This window comes from Dendrobium catenatum, unplaced genomic scaffold (assembly GCF_001605985.2).
Source record: "Dendrobium catenatum unplaced genomic scaffold, ASM160598v2 fragScaff_scaffold_1607, whole genome shotgun sequence".
NCBI classification, from domain to species: Eukaryota; Viridiplantae; Streptophyta; class Magnoliopsida; order Asparagales; family Orchidaceae; genus Dendrobium; species Dendrobium catenatum.
Window position 1 is genome coordinate 146,101 of NW_021320069.1, and position 17,516 is coordinate 163,616.

Genomic DNA, 17,516 nt, shown 5'->3' on the forward strand with positions numbered 1-17,516 from the left:
TATTAGAGTAATTCTCTGTTTCTATGGAATGTTCGTGTCCACTACTTTGTAACAAATTCTTGATTTGAAGTCTATAAATAAGCTGCTCATCTAAGACAGATAGTAGCTTTTTCTGCTCTCTGCTTTCCGTCTCTTCTTTACTATTGGTTTCTAAAAGTTTAGCATGGTATCAGAGCACTGATCCAGTTTTCATTTTTTTTTCTTTGCTCGAGTATGACATTCATATGAACACATCATCTACAATGTCTTCTACAAATCAAGAAGAAGAAATCGAAACACCTATGTCGAATGAACTTCTGTAGATTCCGTCGTCACTTAAGTTCTTGATGGGTAACATCAAGAATGTTATCTCTCAACCTCTCACTGCTGATAATTATCCTAGCTGGCGATCGCAAGTTTACAAACTTTCCCAAGCGAACGGGTTTGAAAGATTTTTGGATGGAAGCAGTGAAGCACCTCAGAAAATTCAACAAAATGCTACAGGTCAAACAATATCAAACTCTGCCTATGCAACTTGGAATTTGTTAGATCAAAATCTTGCTGCAGTATTATATTCGATCATTTCTTCTGCAATTCTTCCCTATGTGCTAACTGTTGAACACAGTAAAGATATCTGGAATACACTTGACAAGCGTCTTCAATCAAGCACTAGATCTAAAATCATACAACTCAAAAATGAGATGCACTATTTGACTATGAAGGACAAAACAATGGCTCAATATCTTTTAGAAGTTAAAACAAAGGTAGATTCATTAGCAGCAGCTGGATACTCTCTGGACGCTGAAGATGTTATTCATTATACGTTGAATAGACTTACAAATACGTATCAAGCTTTTAAAACAACCATTCGGACGAATCTCCAACCATTAAGTTTGGATGATTTATATACGTTATTACGTAGCAAAGAAATTAATCTTGCTCATGAAACTACCAGAGAACTCCAATCACTTCAGCTATCTGGAAATTCTACTGCTCTAACAGCCACACGAGGACGCAGTCGTGGAGGAAGAAATCAGTATAGAGGACGAAATTCTTACAATAATCGCTTTCAATCATTTCCCACAAATACAGGTCGAGGAGGTAAAACGCCCAGAATATCCATAACCTGTCAAATTTGTGGCAAATATGGTCATTCTACTGTGAAATGTTGGCACAGACATGATGATCAATATAATACAGAACAACCAGTTACAGCATTCTTTACACCTCCATTAAAGTCTGATTCCACAGAATGGTACTTAGACAGTGGAGCTTCTACACATTTGACTTCGGATCCTACTTAATTACAAAGTTCTCAAGTATACAAAGGACAAAGTCAAGTTACTATTGGTAATGGACAACAACTTCCTATAAAGAATACGGTTAAAGGTCTTCTACCCACCCCTGTAGGTATTCTTAAGCTGTCAAACATCGATCTGGTTCTGAATTTATCATTCAATTTATTATCTGTACATCGACTTGCCATTGATAATAATTGCTTCATTACATTCTCCGGCCATGGCTATGAAATCAAGGATCAGAAGACGTTCAAGACTCTTCTCACGAGGCCTTGTATTAATGGAATCTATCCGTTTCAGACTAAATCTGTTCCAGTCACTAATACATCTAATTTTGCTCTTGTTTCAATACAAGCTATACCCGATCTCTAGCATCGTCGTTTGGGCCACCCATCATCTCATACCTTATCTCAATTAGCCAAGCATCATTATGATATTTGTATCTCCAATAAACAATCTCTGTGCAATGCTTGTTGAATGGCTAAAAGTCATCGTCAACCGTATCGTGTATCTCAAAACAACACTCATTTTCCTTTTTCGTTAGTTCATTCGGACGTGTGGGGTCCGTCACCATCTATCTCAACTCAAGGGTATCGATACTATGTATCGTTTATTGATGATTTTTCAAAATATACTTGGGTGTATCCTTTAACTCAAAAATTTGAAGTTGTTTACAAATGTCTTGAATTCATGAAAATGATAGAATGCCAATTCAATAAGAAAATACGTATTCTTCGTACAGATGGGGGTGTGGAATACATAAATGCCAAGTTTCTCACACTATTGAAGAATAATGGCATCATTCATCAATATACTTGTCCTTACTCTCCATCACAAAATGGAGTTGCCGAACGCAAACATCGGCACTTAACTGAAACACTTCGGACACTACTTATAGAAGCTTCACTTCCCTCACACTTATGGGTTGATACTCTTATGACAGCAAACTATCTCATAAATAGATTGCCATCCTCAAATACCTCCAACAAATCTCCGCATGAAATTCTTTATGGCATTCCACCTACATATGGGCATTTTAAAATGTTTGGGAGTCTCTGTTATCCTTGGCTTAAGCCATACTCCATCAACAAACTATCTCCACTTTCATATCCTTGTGTTTTCATTGGGTATGCATCTTCTCAAAAAGGCTATCGATGTTATGATCCAGTTACCAACAAAATTTACACTTCTTGTCATGTTATATTCAATGAAGCAATTTTCCCATTTCTACAGAAATCACCTTCTGTTAATACTTCTTCTCTACCATCTACTGTCACACCACCGTTACTTCTAGTTCCCACAGCAAACTTACCTAAGCATACTACAAAGGCCAAAGAAACCAATCATACCACTTCTTACATAAGAAAAACTCCCAGATTACCAAATGACCAGCATATTGGGTCATTCAATAATGATTCTTCCAGTCATTCAAATAACAGATCTACACCTACAGCATCACAAACAGTTTCAGACATTTCAGCTCCACAATTTCCCAAATGCTCAGCCTGAACCAGATTCTTCAAATACTATAGCTCCACAAAATCTCTCAAATCATCAAACTCAATCAGTGCATCTGATGGTAACCAGATTCAAAAGTGGTAACACTAAGCCTAAGCAGATTCTTGATTTGTTTCATATCACGCAATCATCAGAACCTACAACTTATAATCAAGCAGTAAAAACTGAACATTGGCGTTTGGCAATGTCACAATAATTTCAAGCACTTCAATCCCAAGGCACATGGGAACTAGTTCCACCTTTGCCTGACATGAACATCCTCGACTGCAAATGAATGTTTCGAACCAAAGTAAAATCGGATGGTACTATAGCAAGATATAAAGCCAGATTAGTGGCTAAGGGATTTAATCAGGAGCATGGCTTAGACTATACAGAAACGTTTAGTCCAGTGGCCAAAATAACTACCATTCGAGTTTTTATTCTCATTGCTTTGCAATACAATTGGAAGATTCATCAACGAGATGTTTCAAATGCCTTTTTACATGGCACTTTATCAGAAAATGTTTACATGAAGCAACCTATGGGATTTCAAAACTCAATTCATCCAAATTATGTTTGCAAACTCAAAAAGGTATATGGGCTCAAACAATCTCCAAGAGAATGGTATGCGACACTATCTAATCATCTTCAAGATTTTGGATTTAAAATAAGTGCAGCAGATCCATCTTTACTCACATATCAAAAAGAAAAGATTCGGATATACATGGTGATATATGTAGATGGTATTTTATTGACAGAGAATTCACAAACTAAAATAGCAAGGTTGCTGACGAATCTACATATGATATTTCAGATGCGGGATCCTGGCTTGTTAAACCAATTTCTTGGACTCCAAGCAGTTTTCACTGATTATGGAACTCTGTTACATCAAAAACAATATGCTCAGCAAATACTAGTCCGAGTTGGAATGCAAGAAGCAAAGCCGGTTACAGCTTCAATATCTAGTAAAATAATTCTAACCTATACATCTTATGAGGAATTTTCGAACTGTCAGTTATACAGACAGTTAATAGCTGCATTACAATATCTGACATTAACAAGACCTGATATTCAATTTGCGGTTAATCAGTTAAGCCAATATATGCATAAACCGCTTAATATCAATTTTGAGGCTCTCAAATGACTATTGCGTTACATTAAGGGTACTACAGACATTGGTATACACAGCAGCAGCTGAAGTCATCTGGTTAAGAAGATTACTAGAAGATTTTTATATTCCTCAACGAGAACCTAGTATGATTTATTGTGATAACACATCTGCAATAGCATTAGCAAATAATCCTGTGTTTCATGCTAGAACAACACATAGAAGTTGACTGTCATTTTGTTCGTGATTGTATACAGGCTAAGAAGCTTACAGTTCATCATATATGTACAAATGACCAAATTGCAGATATATTCACTAAACCTCTTCCAGTGCTTCGGTTTAGAGTTCTAGCAAGCAAACTGATCACTGCTATTCCAAGCTCAGTTTGAGGGAGGGTGTTAAACTACAAGTCTGTTATTGTATTTATACACGTGGCACTCTATTATCCACATACCTACAACTGTATTAGAGTAATTCTCTGTTTCTGTGGAATGTTCCTGTCCACTATTTTGTAACAAATTCTTGATTTGAAGTCTATAAATAAGCTGCTGATCTAAGACAGATAGTAGCTTTTTCTGCTCTCTGTTTCCCATCTCTTCTTTACTATTGGTTTCTAAAAGTTTAACACTAGTGACCATTAATGGAGGAAAAGAACTGAGAAGTTGATGTAAATATATCAATCATTATCAATAGAATAAATGGATGTAATTAACTTTATGATATGATCATTGATTATAATAATTAGCATTTACACATGCTCATATTGCAAATATCTGTCATTGGTTAATTGGTAAAAGATATGTTTCACCAAGAGTCCTCACATTCATGTAGCTTGTTAATGTTTGCATAACATTTGTTAGTAACCTTCAGTGCGAAATGTGGCATTTGGTATGATAGATGAATCTTAATGATTGTAAGGGAACTCACCTTACTCAATGGTGGTTCTTCATGTTTCTTTCTCCTCATCTCATTTGTAATGTGTTGATCTTAGGTATAAGTTAGTGCTTGTGATGATATTTTTTGTAAGAGAATGTTTACTTGCTAAAATGGATTACTATTTATTAAAAATTATGACTATACAGTTATAGAATAAATGAAAGGAGTGTTCTATATACCTTGGGTATGACCAAGCATGGGGCTTGCATACCTTCTGCAAGATGTAGCTAAAACATATTGATGAACATGGTCTATAGCACAAAAGAGAATTTAATCGTGCTCCATTAGATTTTGAGTGATTTTTTCGTGCATGTTTAACCCATTATTGTTGTTACTAACTGAAGACAAATGAGGTCGTGGATAGTCGACATTGGTGCTACTAATCGCATGATAGGAGATGTTGCCCTTCTCTAAAATTATAAGCCAAATAGTGATCACTTGCCCGTCCGTATTGCTAATGGTTCAAATTCTAATATTGTTAAAATAGGTTTCATCCAACTTACTAAAGAGTTGTATCTCAACTTTTTCCTCCATGTTCCAAACTTGGATTGTAATGTTTTGTCAATTAGCAAATTGGCTCGTGACCATCAATATGTAACTAAATTTTATCCAAAATTTTGTATTTTTCAGGACTTGAAATCGGGGAGGATGATTGGCATTGTTGAACTGTGCTCCAGGCTCTATCTCCTCCTATGTGACAGATCCTCAAACAAATTTCTTAAGCAAGCTGCATCCAATCTCTGACTTTTCTTATGAAAGAAAAGTCAGAGGTCGGACAAATTTCTCACATCTTCAGTCTTATGGATCAAAATCAATTCAACTCTAGAATTTAGATACTTACGGCAAACAATGCTAGGGAATACTTCACTAGTAGTCTCAATATTTACCTTCAAAACCATGAGATTATTCATATAAGTTCTTGTGTTGACACCACTCAACAAAATGGACTAGCTGAACGTAAGAATAGATATCTCTTGGAAGGTGCCCGGTGTCTTATATTTTCTTCTAATGTTCCAAATTATTTCTAATCACAACTACCTATTTGATCAATTGTATGCCATCTAGAGTCCTTAATTTTCAATCTCCAAGTCAACTTCTTCTGAAAAATTTTCATCATGTCCGTGCAGCTTCATCTGATTTATCACTCAAGGTATTTGATTTAGATTGCACAGTCTTTGTTCATGTGTATCCTCAAAACCACAGCAAATTTGATCCTAGATCCAATAAAAATATTTTTCTAGGATACTCTACAGCTCAAAAAAGGGTACAAATACTATTCTCCAACAAACAAAAAATTTTACACCATGGATATCTCTTTCTTTGAATATATGTTATTCTATCAGCTTTCTCATAGTTTCTACCAGCACTTCAAACCATGATCCACCTTAGCTTATCTTCCATCTTCAGAATGTCTAAGAAGTTATGTTGTAAAGTTGCACTAGGATAGAGTTAAAAAAAACATCAAGCACTAATAAGTCTGCCGTACTACTTGGAGTATTCCTCCTTTGTAAGATCATTAAATTACTTCAACTGTGAACAGTGCTAAAATTATCATAAAACGTAATTGTTAGGCAATACCATAACACTTGCCAAAATTGAATTACTACTGTAATACAGAGAGTTGATATAGACCAAAAGATTTCCAGGATTTAAATTATATATGCGATAATAAATGTAACCAATCATAACTATTAAAAAATAAAAAACAAATTCTCTACCCCACTTCACAATTTTATCATCGTAAACATCACAGACAAAATGATGCTCTCACTATGATCGCAAGAGAAAGCTAGCTTCCTTCCCCCCTTCAATCTTCCTTAGCCTTGATTTCACTCCTTTTCACCTTTACTACATTAAATGTCACCACTGTCTCTCTTCTCCGTCTCAATCATTTGAGTTGAACATTATCACTATGGCAAGAGAGCCATCACTGCTATTACCCACTTTCATGCACTGCCTGAGACCTAATTCATTTCTCACTGTTTTATTAGGTATGCCATGTCATTAGATTTCTAATATATATTGACCAAGCGGCTGATAAGGTTATAGAGACAGATTTTGTGATTTAGGTTATAAATGTGGATTTAGTTTCATAATAATAATAACAAACCTACATTAATTATTGTTTAGGTTATATTTGACTAAGATGAATCCATATTAGTTGACTATTAAAGTTCAGTTCATGTATGTATGTATATGAAATTAATTAAGAGCTTTTCTTATTTAAGATTCTCAGTTTGATCCGTATCTGGTGTTTTCTATGGAGCATTAAGAAACATTGGACTTGCGTACTATATTTGGAGACAGATACTTTTTATTTATTAGATGATAATCGTACCCTTCCTTAAGGAAATTTCCATGACACTTATTAGAGGTTCACTTGTATATTAATAAATTGACAATCTTGCTTTACTTCTTCTTAGTATTTTTATGTTCAAATTTAAATGACATGTGAATTGTAATTAGCTTTGTCATGATTCATGAACTCATGATGATTAATGAATAAATAGAATACTACTGAGAAAAAAAATAAAGATGATTATTGAATACATTCAAAACTCTTAAGACAAATCATTTGATAGCATAATTAATTTTACTTGTACATTGTCTTGTTGATGTGAATTTAAATATTGCTTTGGTTATTCATACTCTCCTAGTCATTGCTCAATGTTTTTGGCACAGAACATCAACTTGCAGATGTTTTCTTTAAACCTTTAGTTGAGGATAGGTGGTAATCTTGGACAAAAATTAAGATTACTTGATACCTATTTCTGATTTATTTTTTATATGCATGTTATCTTACCTTTGGCCTATTCAAATAATATGAAGTGCACAATGGGCTATAAAGAAAGGAGATGAAGAAGCTCTTCATGCCATAGAAGGTCAATATATGCAGGGTGCACAGTTGAATAAGCTTTAAAGTTCTGATGTATTGATGGATGTCAATAAGGGTACGGCTAGTCATACATAGCAAGAAGCCATATCTAAGCATTTAGAGAGGAAGTTATTAAGATAATGAATTGGTTGCTCTAGGACCATAACAACTATGGCTATGGGATTAGAATGGCATCCCCATGATAAAATGATGCAAATTTATTAATGAGCAATTAAAAAAAAAAAAGCTTAGATGGCAAAACTTATTTCAATTTTAAAATTTTGACAATAGAAGTGTATGCGTTCTAAGCCTTAGTAATATACAGCACTGAATAGAACTCTCTTAGTGAATCCAAACCAATTACCCTAGTCAATTACCCTAGTAAAACCCACAGTTGTAGGAAAATACAGCATATCAATCATATATGCCTTGGATGATGGCCAATTTCAAAGTAAAAAAAAGCATATTGTTGATTTTAATATCTTGGCACACTTGAGAGAGAACCAAATGCAAACATACATGATTCAAATATAATCATGTTGTAATAAAACATCAGTCTCTTTTGACTTACACTATGAAACCAAGGTTATTCAATCTATAAAATAGCATCCTCCAAAAGAATAAGACAGTCCATTTATCATATTTTGATATTCTACTGCTACATGACGAACAACTTGACATTAGAGTATAGTACTTCCGTTAACAATTCATAAGCATATTTTAAAGCCTAGTCAGAAGATTTGTGCTCTAGAATGCTGTTATGCCGATCCAGCTTGGACCGGCTCTACCTTTTTCTCCCTGTTTTCTCAGTTTTTCCATTGTTTGGTGGCTGTTTTCTATTGAAAACAGCGGAATAATTGTGTTTTGGCGAAGATCCGATAGGAATCACTTGGAATATTCAAGTGGTCTCAATCAAATGCATAACTGAATAATTTTCATCTTTAATGCAATATTTCACAACTTGTCTAAATCAAGGAAGATATAATTGGTTGTATCCTTTCAAATAGAATAACTTAGGAGTTCCTTCACAGCAATTACCATCTAACAAGTATTACTCTAAAATTCAGTATTTAAAATTGGCTCATAAAATATTCTGCTCTTGGCATTTTTTTCCCATTCATGCATGCCATGAGGATATACTAATTCCTTGAGTAATTTGTAATTATAATTAAGGCCTCTGATAGGACTTGATGATCCGAACAACAAAGAACAATATAAAAAAAACAAAAAGATACTCCAAATAGATCCAAAAATAACACCAAGAGAGCTAAATTTAGTAATCTCCAAGCAAAATAAGACAAAATACAAATTGATTCACTGTTTGAGAGGTGAATTGTCTCTCCCACAATTCCTAGCAGCCACTAGGAACTAAAACAACCCACAAAAATTGTTGTAGAAAATCAAAACATAACATAAATCCTAACCCTCCACAATCTCCCCGCTTAAACAGCGCAAATCACCCTAACAAATGCCCCTTACATCATTCCCAAAGAGTTCCTGCAAATTCCTCTTCTCCTATAGGTGATAAAGGAGGTACTGGGCCCACCTAGCCAACTGGGTTGCTGCTCGCCTGGGCAACTGGGCTACTGCCCTCATGGGCAGCATCCTGCCAGCCACCACATCAATACTCTCCTCCCAAAAAATCACCTTGTCCTCAAGGTGAAAAGAGAAAAACTTCTTCTGTACTGATCAATATCTCCCTAATTCCCTTATCTCCTTGGCACACCTCTTTCACCACCAGTGATTCTAATAGCACCTCCATATCCTTTAGCAGTTGAGCTTATAGTGTGGGCGAGGGTGTGTGGTCTCCAATGGCTCATCTCAATTATGATACATGAAATACTTGTTAGACGGCTGAAGTTGTTGGCAACTGTAGGTGATAGGCTACCGCACCAATGTGCTTCACGACCTCGTAGGAACTAAAATATCGGAAGGATAGATTCTCATTCCTTCGTCGAGCCAGAGTCCTCTATCTGTAAGGTCAAATCTTCAGATAAACTCTATCCCCAATCTCAAAATGCACATCCCTCCTATGTTTATTTGTCTGCTTATTCATGATTTGTTGTACTCGTAGTATATGTCACTTCAATTCTGCTAGGATCCGGTCCCTTTCTTCCAAGTACAACTCCACTAACAACACTGGTGTGTTCTCATGCCCATAATGTAACAAATGAGGGGGATCCCTCCCATATAGAATTTTCAAAGGTGTTATCTGGGCGGCAGTATGATATGAAGTATTATACCAGTACTCTACCTAGGCTAACCGTTTGGCCAACATCTTCGATGTATATGAGACAAAGCAAAGAAGATAAATCTCCACACTGTGATTTACCACCTACTTTGGCCATCTGTCTGGTTGTGGTAAACGGTACTCCTCTTCAAGATAGTCCATTGCATCTTGTATAGCTCACACCAGAAATGTCTCAGAAAGAACTTACCTCGATCAGACTCTATAGGCTTGGGTATGCCATGAAAACAAACAACCTCTCTAATGAAAGTGGTTCCCATTACACTGCAGTGTATGAGTAGCGTAGGGAAATGAAATGAGCATATTTACTCAATCTATCCACTATCATTAGAATTATGGTGAATCCTTCTGACTTGGGCAATCCCTCAATGAAGTCCATAGTCACCTATTCTGACACATCAGGTAAAACTAAAGGTTGTAAAAGACCACCTTGAGTCATAGCCTGGTATTTGTATCTCTGGCATACATCACAATTGGCCATCAAATTCTCCACATTTTTCTGCATGCCCACCCAGTACACCTCCGCCAGTCGATGATATGTCTTTTGGATTCCCGAATGTCCCCCAATAGTTGTGTCATGAAACTCCTGCAAAAAGTGTGGGATGTGTGGAGATGTCCTCGAAAGCACAAATTGTCCCTAGTATAGCAGCTTCTGACCCTCTAAGGAGTAACCAAAATGTTTGTCCTTATTCTGCAGTAAATCTCCTCTGATTTTACTTAGCTCTTCATCTTGCTCGCTTTCTTGCTTCAAGACCTCCCAATCCACCACCACGGGAACCAATAGAGGCATAGAGCCATAACCTGGGGGTCTTCACTATGCCTAGAGAGAGCATCTGTAGCTTTATTTTCCAACCCGGGCTTGCATTGGATTCCAAGTCATATCCAAATAACTTGGAAAGCCACCGCTGATGCACCTATGTCACCATCCTCTGCTCCAACAGGAACTTCAAACTCCTCTGATCAGTCATGACTATGAAGTGCCGCCTCAATAGACAAGGTTGTCACTTCTAATTCATATACTGATTTCAATCTGGCCTTAGTAGTCAACACTTGGATGAAATAAGCTATGAGTCTTTGCCCTTGCATGAGAACTTCTCCCAACTCATAGTTTGATGCATCAATCTCCACTATAAATGGCTAGCTTAAATATGGTAGTGTTAACATAGGGACACTAGTAATGGCTTCCTTCAGCTACTTAAATGCCTGAATGGCTACCTCCCCCTATTTGAAATTGTCATTCTTCAGTTGTTTTGTCAATTGCCAGACTTTTGAGCTGTATCCCTTCACCAACTTCATGTAATATCCTGTGAATCCCAAGAACCCTCTTAGCCCCTTCTGGGTTGTAGGAATTGGCTACTCCACCATTGCCTCTATCTTGGTTAGATTCACTGTCAACCCGGCTTGAGACACCATATGTCCTAAGTACTCCCCCCTCTGCTGCACAAAAGAGCACTTATTTAAGTTGACATATAGTTGATGCTCCTTCAAAGTTCTCCCATACCATCCCCAAAGTGCTCCTCCTCTGACTTGCTATAGATAAAAATGTCATCAAAGAATATCATAGCAAATCTCCGAAGATAAGGCTTCAACACCCTATTCATGAGTAATTCAAAAGTGCCAGGGGCATTAATGAGGCCAAAAGGCATCACTAAGAACTCATAGTGTCCCTCATGAGTTCTGAAAATCATCTTATGGGTGTCCTCTAGTCACATTCTGATCTGGTGATAACCGAACTTCAAATTTATCTTCAAATTGATCTTTGAGAACACCACCGAGCCATGCAACTCGTTTAGCAGCTCATCAATGACTGGTATGGGAAACTTGTCCAATGTAGTCTCCTTGTTCAAGGCACGATAATCTACACAGAATTTCCAACCATCATCATTCTTCTTCACCAGTAACACGAGACTAAAAAAAGGGCTCAAACTGGGCTTGATAATCTTGGCACCAAACATCTCCTGAATCAACCTCTCAATCTCATGCTTATGGACTTGTGGGTAGCCATATTGTCGGACACTAATTGGAAAGACTCCTTCATTCAGAACAATAGCGTGCTCGTGCCACCGTAGAGGAGGCAATCCTTGGGGAGGTTGGATTACCTTACTGAACTTTTGAAGAAGCAGTTGAACTACTTATGAAATGTCCTTTATCTCCTAGGAGTCTCCTCCCTCCAAGCTTTGGAGCTCCATCAAGAATCTCACTCCTTCACCATGTATGGCACGTAACATGATTTTCAAGAAAACTATTGCTTTGGATAAGCTAGGATCTCCCTTAATCACTACCATCCTCCTCTCCACCTAAATCTCCATAGCTCGAGCCTTCAAATCTACCTTGGTCTCCCCCAAATTTTGTAGCCACTTCATATCCAAGATCAAATCCGTATTTCCTAACTCCAATGGAAGAAAATCCTCCCTGATGTGAATCCCCTACAATTCCACTAGCAATTCCTGACAGATACCCCTACTCTTCACCACCCTTCCTGTGCCCGTTATTACCCCAAAGCATCTCGAGTCAACTAGCTTTAGTCCCAACTTGTCAACCACCTGATTAGATATGAAATTGTTGGTAGCCCAGCTATTCACCAAAATCGCCACCGCTTCCCCACCTATATGCCCCCTCATCTTCATAGTGTGATTCGAGGCATCTCAATTCGCCAATCTTCTCCTCATCACAAACAAAAAGGACCTGCAATGTGCGATTTTTACACCTATGACATGGTATAAACTTCTTGTCGCGCCTAAAACATAACCCCTTAACCTGTTTGTCCCGTAGCTTCGTTTAAGTCAGTTGTTTAAAGTTTCCTCTCGGCTGAGCTCCTAATCCTTTCTCCTTTAGAGCTTCTCTTTGATTCGATACAGTTGGCACCCTAGGTGCAAGTAAGGTGGTCATCATGCGGTAATAATTGCTCATAATAGTCTCCTTCCTACTAGGTTCAAAAGCACTCCAATAAATGGTCCTTAAACTTTTATAAAAAATGGATCGGGTAACTCATCTCCCTACATTGGTATCATACCGGTGTCTTCCCCTCGAGACAGAGTAGTCGCCATAAGTCTTTCCCCTTCCGTCAACCCATTCACCACAAAATATATCTCTACTTTATAGAGCCACCCATGCGCATCCTCGCTTTAAAAAACCGACAATTTTAGCTTCCTAACCTTTAGATCTCCCCTACCTCAATTTCACCTTCTTCCCCCCATGCCTCCCATGAAGCTAACATTGGGGTCATTCCATGGTTCCCTCGCCTCCTTTCTCCTTTCATATCCCACTCTCTCTTCAATTTCAGCCTGCTTGTTTTCCTCTTCTCATTCCCTCCTACCTCCATATTCCCTATCCAGCCCCCTTCTCAGTAGAGGCTTAAGGTAGGATATTCTCTCCTCCTCTCCTAAAATTTTCACCTCTCCGTCTTCCTTCAGCATGCCATTTTCTTAATTCCCTTTTGCTTATGGCGGAGCCACTTTAGTTTGAAACTCAAACATCCACTTCATCATCTCCTCTAGATTCCTAAACCTTCCTTCCATCCATTGCTAAAAAACACTCATTCAACGATCGCACATCCGTTCACAGTTGCCCTACTTCCCCCTCTAACCTTTCTTCCAACACCTCAACTCTTATCATGGCCATTTGTCACAAAAATTTGCTTTGATACAAATTTGATAGGAATTGATGTTTCAAACAGCAAAAACAATATTAAACATAGAAACTTACTTCAAATAGATCCAGAAATAATACCAAGAGAGAGATTAATTTAATAATCTCCAAACAAAGTAAGACAAGATATAAGTTGATTTACTGTTCGAGAGGTGAATCGTCTCTCTCACAATTCCTAGCAATCACTAGGAACCCAATACCCCACACAAACTGTTGTAGAAAATCAAAACATAACATAAACCCTAACCCTCCACAATCTCCTCCCTTAAACAGCCCAAATCCCCTAATAAATGCCTCTTACATCTTTTCCAAAAAGTTCCACCTAAAGCCTCTTCTCCTATAGATGATAAAGAAGGTCCTAGGCCCCGCCTGGGACTTTGGTTTGTTGCCCCCCTGGGCAGCTATGCTGCCAGCCACCACATTAGCCTCGTATGATAACTTGTGTTTGGAGTATAAAAACCTACTATTATTCATCTAATGGTTCAAGTTTTCAAAACTTGTTGAATAATGGAAGATTATGATGTTTATATTCTTCAAATACATGCCATAATAAAAATAACTCCACAACAACAACAACAACAAGCCTCTATCCCATTATGTGGGGTCGGATAAATGAATCCTTTTTCTTGATTGTGCCCTGTTAAAAGTTAAATTCTCATTAAAATCTAATAAAGAAATGTCATTTCTAATATTTTCTAACCAAGTCTTTTTAGGTCTACCTCTACCCTTCTTAACATAAGTCAAATCTAATATATCTACTTTCCTAACCGGGTCATCGGAAGACCGCCATTTTATGTGACAGCCAATCTAAGAAGACTCTCTCTAATCTTATCTTCCATTAGAGAAATGACCTTTATAGAGCATTCTGCTCCAAAAATAACTCCTTAACAAGAACTGAATAAATTATTTTACAAGAACAATGCAAAATAACTTTATAGAGCATTCTACTCCAAATATATTTTCTTAGTATAAAATGGATTTCTTCATGTTCATTGCAACCATCATATAAAGCTTTTTTATAAGAGTGTGCTAACCAAGTATCTTTATTAACGAAGAAAAATTAAAGTAAATTAATTTTTTATCTTATATGTTGATTGAAGTAAAACGACGAATCCCATCGTTTAGTACCTCAAGAAACTAAAGCATTGACATTCCATCCAAGTCAAAATTTGGTTGGTACAATTGTGATGCATGTTGTGCTAAAGTAATAGAACGAGTCTAGGTCAAGCATGATTGAACAAAAATCTGTTTCATAACTTAAGCATTAATCCTAAAATTAGTTCTTATACTCAAAGCAATCTAGAAGAAAAAAAATATTGCAAACGCTTCATCGAATTAAATTGTAGAGAATTGATCCACTTAACTCTAATTTACATTAACACAGTAACATTTACTGCCTTCATGATCTAATGGTGTGTAATCAGCAAAATTTAGGCATTGAAGATTTGATTTTACTCTTTGCTCTATATTTTAGCCAAAGGTACGTTCAGGCAGCCAACGGTTAAAAGCATTAACCAACTAGTAGCAGCATATGCACAGAAATACGCAGCCAAAGACTGAACTGTTTCCAAGACATTCAGGAATTTTCTCACCCATTTTTTCCCTTGTTTGCAACCCATGTAAACCTGTGAAGAAACCTCCTTTTCAGCCAACCTTTGGAAAAGTTAGCTAACCCTCAGATCTCTATTTGCCCGAGTAAATCCTCATGAAGCAGATCTCTACATGCAGTCTGCGAACATCAGAGTCAATATTCCACTCCCTAAACCCCCTCCTTGATACCTACACAAATGGACAATAGGATACCGAACAAATTTGCGAAGTAACATTAAAATACGGGCTGAAGGAGATTGGATTTCTAGCCGTATACCCAATAAAATACTACGCAAAGGATATTTAGTTCCTTATATAGTTGTAAGAATCAAATAACAATTATAAACTTCTGTCGAAGAACACATTAACAAAGACATCAAATTCCCACCCCTTGCCTAACCAGAAACAGAACAAATCAACCAGGCGAAATCAAACATCACCCCTGTAGCCAAACAAGAAAATAAGCAGATCCCCCCAAAAAAAGACTACTTCACATAGGATCAAGCAGCCAGTTCATGCATACTATAAATAAATAAGAAAAAGTGGTCTGATAACACAAAAGACAGAACCTCGCACCAGAACTTGAACTCCGGGAGCCGACGAACGAAGGGACGGAACTCGTCAGAAGCTCGAGTCGGCAGCGAAGGCCCATCGCTATCTAAGAGCTGCTGCATCTCGGGATCAACCTGGGGCGAGAGGAAGGCAATGAATAGATTGAGCACGTAGATGCCAAGACCATACGAAACAATGTAGAATCCCTCAAGGACAATGACGCGGATGAGGTAGATAAGCGCCACCACGCCAAAACAAATCCATCGCCGGAGCACAAACGGTGTCGCCTTGTCGAGGTAGTACTGATAACGTTGCGAAACCGAGGCGATCCATGAGGAGATGAAGGGAATACCGCCGGAGTTATAGGAGCGATCATCGTCGGTAGTTAACCCAGCAGTTCCGGCAGAAGAAGAAGAAGAAGAATCCATCATAGCTCCGGCGACCACTCTCCTTCGACGATCCCTTGCTCTTGTTCAATACTGTTAAAATAGATGACTTCTCTTATATGAACTTCTTTAGTTCATCATTACAGTCGAAAGAATGCTAGGCAGGCTCGACGATTCCCCAGTCTTAGCACATTGTGCCCCGCTGGATAAGGGCATTTGTCCAATAAAAAATAATAAAAAAATAATAGGGTGTCAATAAATGTTATTATTATTATTATTTTAAAATATTTAGATCAATTAAATCAAATTCATACAAATATCACATATGCACCAACACATCAAGATGAGTTGTGTATGATCTATCAACTAGAATAAAAATATTCAGGACTGAATTGATCCATTAATAAATTGGACATATTGGAGTTGAGTTTTCATTTGGTTAATTAGCGAACTCATTTTTTAATATCTTATTTCCTTAATTGTTTTTATTTGTAGGTATAATCTTCTTATTTTTTATCAAATATTTTAAATTTTATAGTTAATAAGTTCTAAAAAAATTTTAACCAAAATGGATTTATAATTCAGGTTTGGGTCATTTGGGTTACTAGCGCATCAGGTTCGGATTGGTGCTTTTGACTGGTTTATTAAATGGGTCATATTTGAGTTTATTGAAATCGGGTTAGATCAACTTTAGCTCGAGCCCGAACTCGACCCTTCCATCTGTTTTGGTGCCCTAAAAAATTTATATAAATAAAAAAAAACTTAAATTATATATGTAAATGATATGTATGCAAATCTTCAAAAAGAAAATAAATGGTACGAGATTATTTTTAAATGAAATTGGTAATAAAAATTATATGATATTTTATAATTAAAATGACTTCTAATGTACTTTTTTCTTTCTCTCAATTTATAAGATATTGTATAATTAAAATGGCTTCTATTTAATCCTAATATCTAAGAAATATAATGAAGCAAATCATTGATAATGTTATTATACATACATGAAATTCATTCCTTTTAATTTTGAAAACCATATTTCTTTAAGTAATTAATCAAAATATGAACAATAAAGCTCTAAATTTTTATGAGAAAGTCTCAAAATTTATTGTTCATTAGAAAATTAATTGGAATTCAAGGTAAATATCTAGTTAGATGGATAACTGAATTATATAACTCTAATTATGATTTTTTTATGGACGATTATTTTATATGTAATGATTAAATTAATAGAAGATTTAATATTTTTAATAGAATAAATTGTAATATAAATTTAAGAGTACAATTACATGTTTATAGTAGAATAACGTTGTAATTAATAACTTGATTTTTAATTTAAGAGTTAAATTAATAGTCAAATTTATTAGAGCTTGAATTATATATAATAATAGAGGCAGCT

The 17,516-nt window shown here is 36.5% G+C and overlaps 1 protein-coding gene across 2 annotated transcripts in view; it reads right to left on the minus strand.

The window, feature by feature from the left end:
* The window catches only part of LOC110093739 (protein RER1A), a 33,112-nt gene extending 16,838 nt beyond the window's left edge, over positions 1-16,274 (minus strand). The window contains exon 1 of one of the 2 annotated variants that reach the window (XM_020818719.2): positions 15,756-16,274. In XM_020818719.2, the coding sequence (XP_020674378.1) occupies positions 15,756-16,162 (407 nt within the window). In that variant the 5' untranslated portion in view covers positions 16,163-16,274. The remainder of the gene's footprint in view (positions 1-15,755) is intronic. The other variant, XM_020818718.2, reaches the window with a different exon arrangement.
* Positions 16,275-17,516: the final 1,242 nt, after the last annotated feature.